The following is a 17,430-nucleotide window of genomic DNA, read 5'->3' as shown; positions in this document are numbered from 1 at the left end:
GGTTTATGGCACACTGAAGACTTGACGAACACTTACATACAAATATAAATATATATATGTAGAAGGAAAGATAGAGAAATCAAACCGAAAAAAAAACAGAGAAAGACAGACAGAAGCAGAGCTGGAAGTGCCTTGTTTTATAGGACAGTGAGAGAGAGAGAGAGAGAGAGAGAGAGATAGGAAGAGTAGAGGGGGGAGCATCATCATTAAGGCTTTTATGGCACAGTGAAGTGTTGAGAGAGAAACACACACAGCACCACCACCACCCTTCTGTAGAGAGAGAGAGAGAGAGAGAGAGAGGCAGCGAGGGATAGGAAGAGGCAGAGGCAGAGAGAGAGAGAGCGAGAGCAGGACGGACATTGGAGCAAGGTGGAGAGGAGTGTTCAGCCTCGGCCAATTCACACAAGAAACCTTCTCCCGAAGAACCCCAGGAGGAACCTTAATCACAAACTTATTGATTTCCCAATCTTAACTAAAACATTAAACCGTATTGACTTGTACAACACACACATATATGTATATATATTTATATTTATACACTCTTAACTGAAGGTGTATAATATATACATACATACATACATATATATATATATATATATAATATATATATATTTAAGGAGTCAGTTTTGTGGCGACACAGAAGAGAGAAAAGGTATTCTTTATCCAAAGGTATTCATATATTTATATTTATATAGAATTGAATGTTGTATTTTTCTTAATTACTTTTGATTTTCTCAAATGTTTAAACTTAATTCCTGCTATTATATATTGTTCCATGTATGTTTAAATTGTTATTATATATATATATGCCTGTGTATACGATGTGTCTAGTTGTTGCTTATCGCCAGGCCAGAGCCGTCGTTCGGAGGTATTCCAACGGTGACCATCTCGCCTCTACGCCTGGGACTACAAACCCCACTAATTAGCAGTCGGTCGGGGCTTTCCTTGATTGCTTCTTATTTCTAGGTGTAAAACCGCGCCTCGGCGGCCCTCGTTGGCGCTGGATGGGTGGAGAAGATGCGAGGCGAACCTGCCTCCAGTCCACCGTGTTTGCACTTCTCTCGATTGGAAGAGAGAAACCTTTTTGCGTATGAATGAATGTAGGTTTGCAACGAATGCAGTGTCGGATGTTTTGTGTGAGAAATACGTGGTATATTGATGTATATGCAACGCCAATTTGGTTGCGTGTGTATATACACGCACATGTATATATAAGCATTGTGAATTGAAATGTGAGTGGCATGTGATTTAAGTATGCGGGTATGAGATTGTGTGTGTGTGTGTGTGTATACAGATGCCTTTGTACCGAGAGAAATATGTAACGTATGTATTATTTAGCGATTTGCGTTGAGTGTGTGTGTAACGGTTTATGTTTTATGTCCGACTTTCCATGCTAGCATGTGTGAGGTGAATATATTACTGCGACATTGGTTTTACTACTGGGTGCTCTTTCTGTCGCTAACCCATACCTACTTTTTAAATAAAGGATTTGTATTTCCCACGACGTCTTCGAAGGCGTAAAGCCATCGGGTGGTTGGTTTGTTGACCGGTGAAATGGCACCACCATCGCGGGTAGCTCATGATTCTTATTGAGAAATGCAAATGTAAGCGCATACGCACACATGCATACACATTCGATGGGCTTCTTTCAGTTTCCATATATCAGATTTACTTACAATTCGTTTGTCGGCCTGGGGCTGAAATGGAAGGTATTTGCTCAGAACCCGAATTGTGAACGGGAAATAAACAATTATACAGTTAAACCTGTGTGTGTGGAAAATGGACGTTAAATGATGAGGATGATATATATTGATAACCTGGTGTAGAACTCGATATACTTATGCTTCAGAAGTCGAGAGCTGAGCGGTCATAAGAAAATGAGACGACAAAGGAACGAACGATTATCTTTTGAACTTCATTAGCTTACAGCTGTTTCGGTTATAAGATGCTGTGAGCTCACAGTTGAGTGCCTGATCAACACTTTATAGCTTAATCAGAGCATCAAATATTTGAGGACACGAACAAGCAATAAGCTAATGATGCTCATAAGGTAATTGCTTATTCTTTTGTCATCTCATTTTCTCATATATATACCTTTAAGGGTATTTTTTAATATGCTGGCCATTGATAAAATTTTATCCTAGATTAGGTGTAAATTTAATAGTGTTCACTTCTGAACTCTCTCACTCTGTGAAAGTTTCTAGTTCAAATCACACGTGTCTTGAGATGTGCTGAAGTTTTTCTATTTTGGATATATTTGGGGTACTTAGGTCTGCTCATGACTTAGTGCTTGCTTTTTCCATGGGTATGAGTAAGTATTTCATTTATGTCTTACGTATTTATCGCTGACGAGGAGAAAATTCTTTTGTATTAACTCTGAAATTGGGACCAATACGGTAATAACGGAATTTTTTAGAAATTTCTTTCAGCTTGTTTCGAGACGCATGTTAATAGTGATAAATTATAATGGTTATTGACAGTTTGTCTATATTTGGCATAAGAATTTTTTTTCTTTTGCCCTTGTTTTATAAGTTATATATATACACACACACACACACACACAATTTATTTGTTTCCTTGTTTCAGCACTCCTTGAAGGATTTCAATCAAACAATTCAACCCTAGTACTTATTCTATCAGTCTCTTTGCCAAATTGCTGAGTTATGGGGACATAAACACCAGTTGTCAATTGATGATGGGGGACAAAGACCCCTACACACATACGATGGGCTTCTTTCAGTTTCTTTCTACCAAATCCACTCAAAGCTTTGGTTGGCCTGAGGCAATAGAAGTAGACACTTGCACAAATTGCTTGGCAGTAGGACTTCTTACCACCAGCCATTCCTGTGCCTATATATTATATATATATATATATATATGTATATATATGTGTGTGTGTGTGTGTGTATGTATATATAAATGTTATTTATTATATATTTGAGTTACTCATGTCTCTGAGGCATATTTATATATTGAGTTCAAACACCATGTTATTAGTATTACTATACTTCAGATTCAATCACACGTTAAGCTTCAGAAAATCTACCAAATTATCCAGTTATAAATGGTTCTTAAAAGAACAAGTTGTCAACTACAAGATTTACTGGAAGATCTTAGCCAAGTGTAAGCCTTACACCAACGGCAGTGGCAAGTGCGGTCTTTGTAATATGGAGAGATGGCTCATCTGGAAAAGTTCCATGGACTCTACTACATATTTAAATTTAAGAACTGAATTTTTGGGATCATGTCCATATCTCACAAAATACCTGTCATAGTTTTGCCCCTGATCGTGGCCAGAATCCACATTTCTACTATGTTCCTGCACAAGTTTTCCCATTGTTTTAACTTCCATTAATTTTTTTATTTTTTATATATATTTCTATCTTTTTTCATTTTTAATTGTGTGAGTGTGTACATGTGTGTATATATATTATATGTATGTGTATGTATATCTATATGAGTGCAAGACTGTCCGGTGCATATATGCGACTTTCATGCATATGCCCTTCATTTATACAGATATGCAGGAGTGTGAATGTATGTCTGTATATATGTGTAAATACCTATGTATTGTGTTATGTGTATGCGTGTAAGCACCTATGTGTATATGAGGATGAGGTTGCATACACACACACACACACATATATACATGTGTGTGTATGAATGAGTACGTACATATATTTGTGTGTGTGCATGTATGTATACATGTTTGACTGTGTACATCTGTAGACGTGAACGCAGGAGGTTTATATCCATTTCTTGTGAGAATATGGTTGGGTGTATGTTTTATCTTTCTTTTTCTTCTTTTATTCAACCGGTTTTCATGGCATCTGTTGCCATTAATAGCCGACAAGAATGTATCGCAGCTCTTCGCTCCGACATTCGAAACTCAGAGTACTATAACAACAACCTTTTACTGTTCTAATTTATAACATATGTAAATAATCCTTATTTTTCTAATATCGAGGTCTCATTCTTTTGTTGTTACTTTTTATTATTATTATTATTATATATATATATATATATATATATATATATATTTTTTTTCTGCCTAGCCAGCAGAATGGCATCATTAGAAAGTTCCAATAATTTGAGGAAATGTATTGTGGCTAGCGGTGTAGTTTAGTTAATACAATGATGATATATACATATAGCTCATTATAAACCATAACTACGAATATGGTCTGTGATGGTGCCAGCTAGTTGGATGGTGAACATGGTGGTTGAGTAGATAAAAGCTAGGAGACAGGTTTTGTGTGGATAGTGAAAAAGACATCTGGTAGCTAGATGTCAGATATTCTTGGCAAAAGAGATTAGCAGATGTTCAGATGTTCAATAATGAAAGAGTCTGAATCACAGTGTCTCTGCATGGATCAAAACATCTTTGCGGGGAAAATGTATACAGAATGGTATCGGCACAGTAACCTCCACTGATGTGAAGAAGTGGTTTGAAAATGTTAGAATGAGAAGAACACATAGAAGGAAGAGGAGCTATTCCAAACTGACTCAACAGAGGGATCAGTTTCTGATTTTGGCAACTATAAAACTTAGAAGCTAGATTAAGGATATGAAGATGGGGGGAGCAACTGGAACCTCAAAGGCAGTTGCTGAGTTACTGACAGTATTTGAAGTAGGAAATGTGTTAATCACTTGTTTAATTAGTTGGTAATGAGATGTCATACTAAATATCTGGGAGTGCTGTGACATCATCATTATGAAATGGTAGAAGGGCAAAGGAGATGTTGCAGAGAGAAGCCACTGCACAGGCATCGAATTGATGGACCATATTATAAAAGTAATAGTAAAACTTAGGAATGGACTTAGGGTGCAGTTGGAGATATGAGCCAGGGCAGGTCACTACAAATGCCATCTTCCTAGAGAGGCATTAACCACAGTTATTTGCCATGAGTGAACCACTGTGTCAAGCATTTGCCAATCTGGAGAAGTCTTTGGACAGGTGCCACATTTTGTAGTCTGGTACTTGGTATGGCTTATGACAACTATGCAAGCCATATACAGAAATACTGTCAGCAAGGGCAGTATTAGCAAAGAGTTCAGTGAGGAATTTAATGTGCAGGTGACACTTAAAAGACATCCAGTACACTCTGTAGAGTGGTGGATGTTAGGAAGGGTATCCAGTTGTAGAAACATAGCCAAAACAGATGACTGGAGCCTGGTGCAGCTTAACAGCTCCAGTCAAACCATCTAACCCATGCCAGCACAGAAAGATGATGATGATGATGATGATGATGTCCACACTTCTAGCCATGACAGGGAAGTTTAAAACTTAGATGTTGTGGGAACTACTGTATGCTGATGACCTGGTTCTCACCACTGAACCTGTAAAGACATTCGAAATGTGGAAATTAAGCCTACCAATGAGAGTCGTGAAAGACAAGTTTTAGTTAAGAGAAGACAATGGCCATGTTTGATATGCAGAAAAGGAGTTGGTAAGAATAGCATATGGTGTACAGTGTAGGGTTCGCAAGTCATGTAGGACTAAAGGCAGACTGTGAGGGGACATTATATGTTGCAGATGCACTCCTAATATTCTAAAGGGTTGCTAATCTCTAATTGTGGAGGGAATCTATGGAATGAGGTGATGAAATATGATCTTCAGCTGTTGTATCTGACGGAGGCCATGACGACTGACTGAGACTTCTGGTGATTTGTTGTGTTTGAGAAAACCTGTCAGGCTGAGTGAAATTCTGATCATGGCCAGTGCTGGTGACACGTAAAAGACACCCAGTACACTCTGTAGAGTGGTTGGCATTAGGAAGGGCACCCAGCTGTAGAAACCATGCCACAACGGATGACTAGAGCCAGGTGCAGCTCCAGTCTGGCTTCCCAGCCCCAGTCAAAGCATCTCACGCATGCCAGCATGGAAAACAGACATTAAATGATGATGATAGAAGCAATAGGATGAACTGAGTGGAAAACAATAATCGATGCTATTGACAACAAGAATCGCTTTCTAAACAAGTGTAATACTGCAACAAGATATGTAAACAAACTTCTTTTTTTCTTTTTGGAAGTGTCAAATGTGTATTGCATCATAGAGACCAAAAAGTAATATTTCAAATGAAGGGTAAAATAGCCAAACATTTACCCTTATTAGATGGGAAACATTGTCAGCAGCCACAGGGCTGTTTGCTGATGGCTTTTTCCATCATATAAAGGTAAAATACCCAAACTTTCTGCTGTTTGGCAATGAAAAATAGCCATTGACTGTGGAGGATGTACAAAATGTAGGAAGAACTAAGGTGAACATGCTCTGCGGGATATGTAAATAGGGGCTTATATCTAACAACTTGTGTGGTGTAGCAGCTTTTATAGCCAACTCTTAGATGTCTCAGACAGAATTACAGAGGTATCAAATTGTTGGACCCAGTCATGAAAGCTATAGAAAGGGTTATAACTACTTAGGAAGTGAGTTAGCCTAGATGAGATGCAATTTGGTTTTATGCCAAGGAGAAGCACTACTGATGCGCTTTTTCTAGTGAGGCAGTTGCAGGCAAAGTATTTTACCAGAAATAAGCCACTAAATTTGTCATTTATTGATGTGGAGAAAGCCTTTGCTAGAGCCCCTTGCTCTCTCATCTGGTGGTCACTGTGGAAGCCAGAAGTGGCTGAATGGCTGGTAATAGGCCATCCAAGCCATGCACAGGTGTAGTCATTAAGATGAGAGTTAGCAATGAGTTTGGCAATGAATTCAGTGTGCAGGTAGTTCATCAGGGCTTTGTTCTGAACCCTTTCTTATTTATCATGTCCCCTAGGCCATAACAGAAGAGTTTTAGACTGGTTGTCTGTGAGAACTTCTCTATGCTGATAGCCTTGTTCTTTATAGGTGAATCTGTGGTAGAATTTGAAAAGAAATTCCAGGTGTTGAGGCCGAACCTGGGATGAAAGGGTATTAAGATTAAATTAGCAGAAACCAAAGTTCTAATAGGCAGGAAAACAGACAAGTTACTAATACCTTCAGGAAAATGACTGATTGATATATAGGAAAGGTGTAGGTAGAAGTTCCATACTCACTGCTTTCACAAGAGGTGCAGTGGAATCACAGGAAAGTTTACAGAGAAAGTAGACTTTGTGTGTGGTAAATGTGGAGGGACAATAAACAGTAAAAACAGATGGGGAATACATCTCGGGGAGGATCCTTAGAGAGAGTAGATATTTCTGTTACTTAGGCAACCTAATTAGCAGTGGAGGAGGATACTCCAAAAGCAGAGTCACTAGAATAAGAACTGTCTGGAGAAAATTCTAAGAACTCTTACCTCTGTTGGTAAGCAAAGACCACTCTCTTAGAATAAAAGATAGTATGATGCTTGTGTACATAAAGCAATGCTACATGGTAGAGACATGGGCCACAAATGCAGTGGATATGCCAAAAAAATGTTAGATGCCCTTGGGTGTAAGAGATATCAGATTTGGTGTGCAAGAAAGTCATGTGATGTATATGGATGAGGTTAGCTGCATAAAGAAGCAGCATTCGCTGATTGTGGATGGAACTTGTGGAAGATGTAGGACAGAAAGAATAGCCCCTGGATGTTAAGTTTCACAAAGCTCTGGAATGATTAGTGATTTGCTTTGTTTGACAAGACTCATCCATTTCAGCAAAAATGGGGCCTTTAAAAGCATATCGTTTATGTGTTTTTTCTTACACCCAGTCTGTTCTCATGTCTCTCATCCTCCTAGTACCCACTCCTCCATCATTCCATCCATGACCTTTCAGATAACCATTCAGTTCCACTGGAGATCTCCATGATTTAAAGCATAGGTGAGCAGTGCAAGTTGTAACTTCCACTGGATCGATCAGGTCACTTTGTGGGATCCAAATTCAAACCTGAAATCAAGTTGCCAACTTTTCTGTAACCCTTTAGTATTGAAACTGGCCACATCTGGCCCAAATATTCTACCCATTTTATGATCAAAGCAACCAGAACCAGTCTCTCACACCTACCCTACAATGTCATTCTAAAAATAAACAAACATCATTGAAACTATGAAGCTACAAGACAGTGCATGACTAATTCAAAACAATGTGAATAAATAAGCAATACATTTGACAGAGTAACCTGAATGCTAAAGGGTTAAACAGCTGGTCTAGGAGTGAGGACACTGTATATGCTTATTTGAGTCATTGACTGCGGCTATGCTGGAGTACTGCTTTAAAGGGATTTTTAGTCAAAGCCTAGTACTTATTCTATCAGTCTATTGTTCGATCCAAGAATAAACCCGTTCTGCTGCCAGTTCACGTAGACATTCGCCAGCAGGTGCCCAAACAAGTCTGGCATACTCTTATACATCTCATAGGGTAGACCATCCAGTCCCGGTGCCCTACCCGCACCGCAGTCTGCCATAGCCTCAATTACCTCCTCAAGCGTGATTGGCCCTTCACAGTACTCCACGTCCTGCCCTGATAGGTGCGGCAGCCCGGCGAGGAAGTCCGAAAGGTCCCTCCTACTATCTGGTTCGCCGCCCCCACTGAAAAGCTGGGCGAAGTGCTCCTGAAAAGCCTCACACATCTCCTTGGGCTCATTTATCAACTTACCTTGTTGGGGTCATCAAAGATCGGATTGTGGCATCATTGCCATGTTGGGCTTCTACCACTCCGGCCCATCCTGCAGCCTTGATCCCCTCACAACCCACTGCACGAAGCCTAGCCCTGACAATGCAACCCATGTGTTTGGCTTCAAGGTGCTGGTTTAATGCCAGTCTCTTGGCCTTCACCTGAGCCGCAGAGCCAGTTTTCATTGCTTCCTCTAACTCCTTAACTAAAGTTGATTCCCTCCTAGCCTCTCTAGCCACTAAATCTATGCTATATCTAATACACTCAAATTTTATGGCTCGCTTGAGGGCATACCACCATTTATTATTAATAATGAAACCAGTTAATGCCCTCTGAATCAACATCTTAATCCGGAGCCTCTATTATATATCTTATCCATGTCAAGCTTACAGGTGACCATTTTATGATCACTGTAGGTGACTGGGTGAAACTGTGGACACCTAGGTATCTTTCTATCTGCTTTTCTAATTAACACTCTATCTAGGTATGACCTGGAAGATCCGTTGCTGCTTGACCATGTCCACAATGGAGCGTTCGGAAATTCCAACCTATAAGGATCTGCTAGCTCAAAGCGGCTTAGCAGTTTCAGGAAGCCATGACAACCTTTTCTATCTGTATACGAGTCAACATAATCTACGTGTGCCTCGCAAATTGTGTTGTAGTCTTCTAGCACAACTAAAGAATGTGATGTACCAAGAAACTTCTCCAGGTTCCGAAAATACTCACTTTACTCAGTTGGTGTGGGTGCATAAATTGCAACCAGTCTGATAACTTTACCACGACTGAACGTCAAGTCCATGATGACCAGCCTACCTTCTGGATCTGAAAAAATTAACTTTTTCTCAGAAACCCAGTTTCTTTTTAACAGGACCAACACCCCGCTCCCGCTGGAAGGACTGCCTGGAGAGAAAAAACTCTCATAGCCATCCAACAGTGGGAGCAGATCTCTTAGCCCCCTTAATTGGGTTTCTGTAGCAACAATAACATCCAAATTACGCAACCTGATGTCATTAAGGAAGCGACCTTGCTTCCAGCTTGACCTCAAGCCACGCACATTTCTACAACCTCCGTGAATGCTTGACATTGCTTACCTCTGCATCAGTGCTTCGACGTTCCTTCCTTCTCGTTTTCTTACGTATTTGGACGTAAGCCCTCGTAAATGTATGGAGAAAAATCCATTCTGAGAGGGCCTACGTTGTGAAAGAATTCGGACTTAATCCGTCCATAATCTTTCCGGCCTATCTTGTAGATGAGAAAGTGTTTTGAAGATGTTTTTCTACTGATGAAATGGCTGCCAAACGGTTAATCAGTCGATTGTTTGAAGCCTTTATGGCCATGTGTGTGTGTTTTCATTTGCTTTCTTGTTCTTCTTTCTTAAGTTCAGTTTAGTAGGGGTGGTCTGTGTTTTTTTCTTCTTTTTTTTTGAAAACAGTCGCCCACCCCTCCTCTCTGTCCTTCTCTTCACTCTCTTCTGTCTATATTGGTGTTAAGTCTTCTTTTGGTGCTGGTGTTTCATTTGTTGTTTCTTCTAGTACTTCTTTTTGTTCCTTCTCTTTTGGTTTACACTCCGACCTGATGTGGCCCTTCAACCTGCAGTTAAAACACCTTGGTTTTCTTCCTTCCACAAATACTATTAATCTTTCTTCTCCACCGAGGGTTGTGACTTCTGCTTGAATTAACATTGTCAAGCATTGTCCCTTCCAGTTCTCCTCCTTTTCCACAGAGGCCTGGAGAATAGTTATTTTTTCATCCAGGCCCATTGTGATAGCTGCCACTAAACAGGTGGCATCAATTTCTGGGGGGGATGTTGTTGATTTTCACCTTCGCCGTTCTTCTTCCCATGTATACGGGAAGAAGAACCAGCTCCTCCATTCTGAGGGTCTCCAAGGAGTACTTCTTGGTTGCTTCCTCTGACCTAAACCTCACTTTGACTGTTCCAAATCTTTTGTCATGGTTAATATATGTAATATCAGGCCAAATGGGTTTGAGGCATTTTTCCACAATTTTCTCCTCTGTTTTATATATCCTTTTTTTACCAATGTTGTAGGTTTAATAGATGATTCTCCTCCTGTTAACCATGTCAGTTGTTTCTTCCGGAGTAGCCACTCGAATCTCAGACCCTTCTTTTTTTAGTATGGACATGTATCTTAGCAGATTACTTTTCTCCGTAATTAACTTGGTTTCTTTTCTTCCTGCTACCTCGGCAAACTTTTTTGGCAACACTGCCACTGATTTTTTTCTCTTCAAAAAAGTTGGCTCTCTCGGCGTAACTGCCGGTGAAATTCTTTCTTCACCTGATTCAGGTACAGGTGAGTCTGAGAATGGTGCATGCATAGAAGTTTCTTTTTTCTTTTTTTTATTCCACAAAATTGGCTTAAAAATCCACAAGATATAACAACAACAATTCCCCCGCAGGAGGGAATTTCAACAAGCAGCTTCCAAAAAAATAAGCAAACAACAGTTCTTTTCACCAAAACAGTAACAATAATTCACCAGAGTACTTCAACCAAATAAAACAGAGAGAAAAAGTGAAACATACCAACAACCAAAGGCTTGCACATATTTGGTAATCCAAATATGGTTCATAATAGATCAAATCTGGTAATCCAAATATGGTTCATAATAGATCAAATCTGGTAATCCAAATATGGTTCATAATAGATCAAATCTGGTAATCCAAATATGGTTCATAATAGATCAAATTTTTTATTTTAAATTTCCTCAATCCCTTTCACTTTTTAGTAGGTGTGGCCTTTTAATGCGAGAGATTTTTATTATAATTATTATTGATGTTGTTTTTGTTTTTGATTCCAGGAAGTGATAGGGCATCCGAACCACAATGACCGAATACAGTGATTTAGACAGGTATGTATATAGTTTGAGATGCTGTCTTGAGATAATTTATATGGACACATACAATGTGTGTGTGTGTATTATATATATAGTCAAATGGCTGAAACAAGTAAAAGAGTTAAAAGTATATATATATATATTATATATTATATATACATATAATAGGCGCGGGCATGGCTGTGTGGTTAGGGAGCTTGCTTCCTAGCTACATGGTTTCGGGTTCAGTCCCACTGCGTGGCGCTTTGGGTAGGTGTCTTCCACTATAGCCCCGAGCCGACCGAAGCTTTGTGATTGAATTCGGTAGGCGGGAGTTACTGCCGTGTGTGTATGTGTGCGTGTAGGTGCTTGTGCCTCTCCGAAAGAGAGAGAGAGGGATATACATATATTATGTTTATATATTGGTTTTAAAAGATTTTTGATGTGAAATTGTGTGCTGAAACAGATATTGTTGTATTTAGGAATGGTCATTTTGCCAGTTTAGCCATAGAGGTATACGCATGCACAAATGAAGACACATACAATAGGAATACAAAATAGCTGACCGTTAGTAAGGAGAGACGCACAAATAAGAAAGAAGAAAGCAAAGGACCACTGATGAGGTCACAGGAGTGTGACGAAAGAACTCTGGCCGAAATAAGCTTAAGAAAAATTTTTTAAATAATGGCAAAATGACCATTCCTAAATACAACAGTATATATATATAGGAACAAGTGGCTGTGTGGTTCCTAGCCACATGGCACCTTGGGCAAGTGTCTTCTACTATAGGCTTTTGGCTGAGAAAAGCCCTGTGAGTGTATTTGGTGGATGGGAACTGAAAGAAGCCCATCATATATATATATATGTGTGTGTGTGTGTGTCTTTCTATTTATCTGTCCCCCCTACCACCACTTGACAACTGGTGTTAGTGTGTTTACGTCCCCCGTAACTCAGCAATTCAGCAAAAGTGACCAATCGAATAAGTACCAGGCTTTGCAAAAATCTAAGCCCAGGGGTTGGTTTGTTCAACTAAAATCAAGGCAGTGCCCCGGCATAGTCGCAGTGAAATGACTGAAACAACTGACAGATAACGAGTAGAATTCATATTGGAAACTGAAAGGAGTCAATTGTGTGGATATATGTATGTAACGGAACAGTACATTATATTCTCCAAAACATGGATTTACACCACAAATTCACATTCTACATATTGTTGGTGTGATAGTTATGTTCAGTTGAGGACTCTAAGGATTTTACCAAAATAAGACATAAAAATGGATTTATTCTTGGTGACTCTGCAGGTGCCACATAAAAAGCACTCAGTCCCCTCTGTAAAGTGGTTGGCATCAGGAAGGGCTTCCAACCATAAAAACCATGCCAAAACAGACCTCACTGGTGCTGGTGTCACATAAAATGAACTTGGTCCACTCTCTAATGTAGTTGGCATTACAAAGTGCATCCAACCATGAAAACCATACCAAACAGACTGTGAAGCCTGGTGCAGACCCTGGCCTTTATCAGCTGTGGTTAAACTCTCCAACCCATGGCAGCCTGGGAAACGGACATTAAATGACAATGTATAGATAGATGTTTGTGTCTTTGTGCCCCCTCGTCTTGATATTGCATAATAGTTGTAAATGAATATCACTGTCATACCTGCCTAAAGGGCTGGTGGCAATGGAAGACTCAGAAATTAGAAAAAGAATATTATCAAAGCTGAATCAAGATGTGAAACTAACCTTGCAGAAAGTGGCTGAGGAATGCCAACAAATGATAAACCTTCGAGAAGATACAAGAAAAATAGAAGACAATAATAGGAATGTACAAATGTGTAAAGAAAGTACAGATAGAAGAAAATATATAAATTCAAAATGGTGCTGTAGTTGTGGAGACGGACATTTGAGGAAAGATTACCCCTTGAAAGATAAAACATGTTTAAAGTGTGGTAAAATTGAGCTTATACAGACGAAATGCTGGTGAAAGAAAATTGTAAAACAGAAGAAAGTCTACTCAACAAAAGTAAATTATACCAGACAAAATTGAAAATTTGTGTTGGTAGAAATAAATGGTTTGCAGACCAAAATGCAATTAGATACTGGTTCAGACATTTCGATAATAAATACGGCAACATGGAGTAAGATAGGCAAGCCAGTGTATAAAAACTACTAGGATAGGTCAGGGGAAGGAGTTCAATTCCTGTGCGAAATTTCACCAGAAATAAAACTTAAAAACATGACACAGAAAAGTAAGCTAATGATATCTAAGAATACAATGAATCTGTTTGGGACAGATTTCATGGAAGAATTCAACCTGTAGGATCTACCACTGAATACATTATGTAACAAGGTGAATGTATCAGAGAAAGCATCAGAAAAATTGAAATTAGAATTGGAAAAGATGTACCCAGATGTGTTTTCTAAAGAACTTGGTACGTGTAAAAAAATTAAAGTTTGAGTTGAAAGAAAATGTGGTACTGGTGTTCAAACCGAAAAGGAATGTACCTTTTGCAGCGTTAAACCAAGTTGAGAAGGAATTAAAAAGATTGGAAGATATGGAGGTAATTGAAAAAGTAGATTACTCTGAGTGGGCGGCTCCTACTCTATATATAAAAAAGAAGAACAACGAAATAAGAGTATGTGTGGACTTCTCAACTGGTCTTAATGATTGTTTAATAAATTACAATTATCCGCTTCCAAACCCAGAAGAAATATTTGCTAAGTGCAATGGTGGGAAAATTTTTTCCAAGCTGGATTTGTCAGAGGCCTACCTCCAATTACTGGTAGATGAAGAACGTGCTAAAGTATTAACAATCAATACTCATAAAGGTCTATACCGTTTCAAAAGACTCTCATTTGGGGTTAAGGTCGCACCAGCAATGTTTCAGCAAGTGATGGATACTATGCTAGCAGATTGTGAGTTCGCGGTCCCATACTTGGATGACATATTGATCAAAAGTGAATTGAAGGACCAACATATTGCAAACAAGAGGTTTTCAAACGAATAAGCAATTATGGGTTTGTGAAGATAAAATGTGAATTTTTCTTGACAAAAAAAGTACTTAGGACAGGTGATTGATGAAAACGGATGTAAACCAGACCCTTCTAGGATCGACGCGATAAAAAAAAATGCCTGCTCCCACTAACAAAACAACACTACAAGCATTTTCAGGTCTGGTAAGTTATTACCAGCTGTACATACCTAAAATGTATGAGCTAAGAGCTCCATTGAACAAGTTGCTTAAGGACTTGAAATGGGTCTGGACAAACGAATGTCAGAAAGCATTTGAGGAATTAAAAAAGCAGTTAACATCAGAGTTATCATTAACTCATTTCACCCCAAACCTGAAAATAATTGTGGCATCGGATGCCAGTGAATATGGAATAGGAGCTGTGATATTGCATAAATTTAATGAGGGTAAAATCAAAGCATGCATCGTGAGTTCTATTACCAGTGGAAAGAAACTACAGCCAGATTGAAAAAGAGTAAAAAAATTCCATAAATTCTTACATGGGAGAAAGTTTACACTGCAAACAGATCACTGACCGTTACTGTCTATTTTTGGTTTGAAAAAGAATATCCCCATGCACTCAGCAAACCGCTTCCAGCGCTGGGAGACTACCCTGTTGGACTACGATTTCCAGGTGGAGTTTTTGCCATCAATGAAAATGGGACACGCAGAAGGGTTGTCTAGGCTAATTCCAAAATATGAGAAACCTTTTGAAGATACGGTGATTGCATTGTTAAAACTAGAAATGGAACTGAAGAACATTTTGTGCAATGCAGTACATGATTTTCTGGTAACACTGGAACAAATTAAATTGGAATTAGGGAAAGATAGGTTTATAAACAAGATTTTAAAATTGTTGAGTAACACGAAAAATATGAGCAGGACGCAGGTTCAAAGCAGTATTCAATATGTGATGAGGTGTTATATGCACAAAGAGTGGTAATACCTGAAGTGCTACAATACAGAGTATTAAAAGACTTCCATGTAGGACATGCTGGGATTGTCCGGATGAAGAGCCTCATGAGGAGTTACGTTTATTGGCCGAATATGAACAAGCAAATTGAGAGACTGGTAAAACAGTGTAAGGGATGCATTATGACAGCAAAGGCGCCCCCAGTGCAGATTCAACCGTGGCCAAAAACTGAATCGGCATGGTCTAGACTACATGTGGATTTCGCAGGACCAATAAATGGCTCTCATTATATCATTGTGGTGGATAGCTATTCCAAATGGCCTGAAGTGTGTAAATGTTCAAGGCCAACCACAAATATGACGATTGACTTCTTGGAAGAATTATTTGCTCGTTATGGGGTGCCAGATACGATCGTGTCAGATAATGGTACACAATTCATGGCGAAGGAGTTCGAAAGATTCTGTAAGTCGGTTCAAATGAAGCATGTATTAACTCTGCCATACCATACATGGTCAAATAGGTTAGCGGAAAGATTCGTCCACACATTCAAGGGAGCTTTAAGAAAGACCAGATGGGAAACCCTTGAAGATACAGAATTGAGAAAGTTTTTTCAGGTGTATTGAATGAATAACACCGAATCCAAATGCAGAGTCGGGTAGGTCACCCACAGATTTGATGTTTCCCAGAAAAATTTGTTCTATCTTTGATAAATTGTTGCCGAGTAGGAAATAGAAAATTCGGGAAGAACGAAATTTTTTAACATGGGTAATGAAGTGTATTTTAAAATATATAGAAACGGAAAACAGGACTGGGAATAAGGGACTGTAACTACGTCTGGGTAATGTGATGTACATGGTAAAAGGACCAAAACATGAACACAGAAGGCATGTAAACCAATTAATAAAAAGATATACCAAAAATTCAAGAGAGGCAAGAGGAACCAGTGGATATATGGCATGATTTGTTAGAGGTAGCAGAACCACAAGCAGAACTGACATGTAGGTCAAACATGAAGAGAAAACCTACAGAAATGATGGAAATTAACTCTAAGAGAAAAGATCTGCCAGTTTCTCACCAAGGAAATAAAATTGATAAATTCGGGTTTAGAAAAAAAAAAACTCTCAAAAGAGGGAGGTGTTGTGTGGATGCCCCCAGACAATAAGTAGGCTAACCCAGTACGTATAAATAGTGGATGTGATAGCTAGTCGGAAGCCAGAGCCATCGGTAGACGTTGAGTTCTGTTGAGTGGAGCCGTCAGAAGTGAGAGTTCGGTAGTTGAGTAGAGGTATGTCATTGGCCATTTGAAATCTAGGAAATCTAATCATTGATGATTATTCCATGAAGGGTTTGGAATATATAGGAAATGAGGAGGTCTGAGATGATTATGTTTATTTCCATAAGATTGCAATCAAAGATCATGGTAGATGTCCAGTTTAAATGCTAAAGGATTAAATGAAAGAACAAGTGTTGTTCTAATGGGATGAGTTTCTTTGAAGTATTTAACCTATTATCTCTCGTTCATTTTTTCCAGACAAATTGAACAGCTAAGACGATGCGAAACTATCAAAGAGAATGAGGTGAAGACCCTCTGTGCCAAGGCCCGTGAGATCCTGATTGAGGAGAGTAATGTACAGAAAGTAGATTCCCCCGTCACGGTCAGTGGATTGTAGTCTAATGGTAGTGTTGGTTGTTGTTGTTGTTGTTCATTATCATTTAATATCCATTTTCTGTGCTGGCATGGGTTGGATGGTCTGACAGGAGCTGCCCAGGCTGTTTTGGCATGGTTTTCTACAGCTGGATGCCCTTCCTAACACCAACCTGTTTACAGAGTGCTCCACTGGGTGCGTTTATATGGCACTGGCACAGGTCCTTTTTATGTGGCACCAGCAGCCCACAAGATTAGGAATGCTCAGTTGGAGAGGGATTCAGGGGACAAGCCAGTATGCAAGGACAACCACACTTTTACTTTATTTGGCATGTTTTCTCAAGCACAGCAAACCCCCAGGGGTCTCGGTCCCCTGTCAATTTCAACGTCTGTAGATCCTTTCTTGCCACTTTGTTCCACATCTTCTTGGATCTTCCCCTTCCACACATTCCCTTCACAATTAG

The 17,430-nt window shown here is 39.3% G+C and overlaps 1 protein-coding gene across 1 annotated transcript in view; it reads left to right on the top strand.

The window, feature by feature from the left end:
• Positions 1 to 290: 290 nt before the first annotated feature.
• Positions 291 to 17,430, top strand: part of LOC115226588 (serine/threonine-protein phosphatase 4 catalytic subunit) — a 41,017-nt gene continuing 23,877 nt past the window's right edge. The window contains exons 1-3 of the mRNA XM_029797599.2: positions 291 to 669; positions 11,387 to 11,437; positions 16,853 to 16,976. Of these exons, the coding sequence (XP_029653459.1) occupies positions 11,412 to 11,437; positions 16,853 to 16,976 (150 nt within the window). The 5' untranslated portion in view covers positions 291 to 669; positions 11,387 to 11,411. The remainder of the gene's footprint in view (positions 670 to 11,386; positions 11,438 to 16,852; positions 16,977 to 17,430) is intronic.

The sequence above is a fragment of the Octopus sinensis genome, linkage group LG30 (assembly GCF_006345805.1).
Source record: "Octopus sinensis linkage group LG30, ASM634580v1, whole genome shotgun sequence".
Taxonomy (NCBI): domain Eukaryota; kingdom Metazoa; phylum Mollusca; class Cephalopoda; order Octopoda; family Octopodidae; genus Octopus; species Octopus sinensis.
Note: the sequence above shows the minus strand (reverse complement) of the source record. Positions and strands in the feature narration are given on the sequence as shown.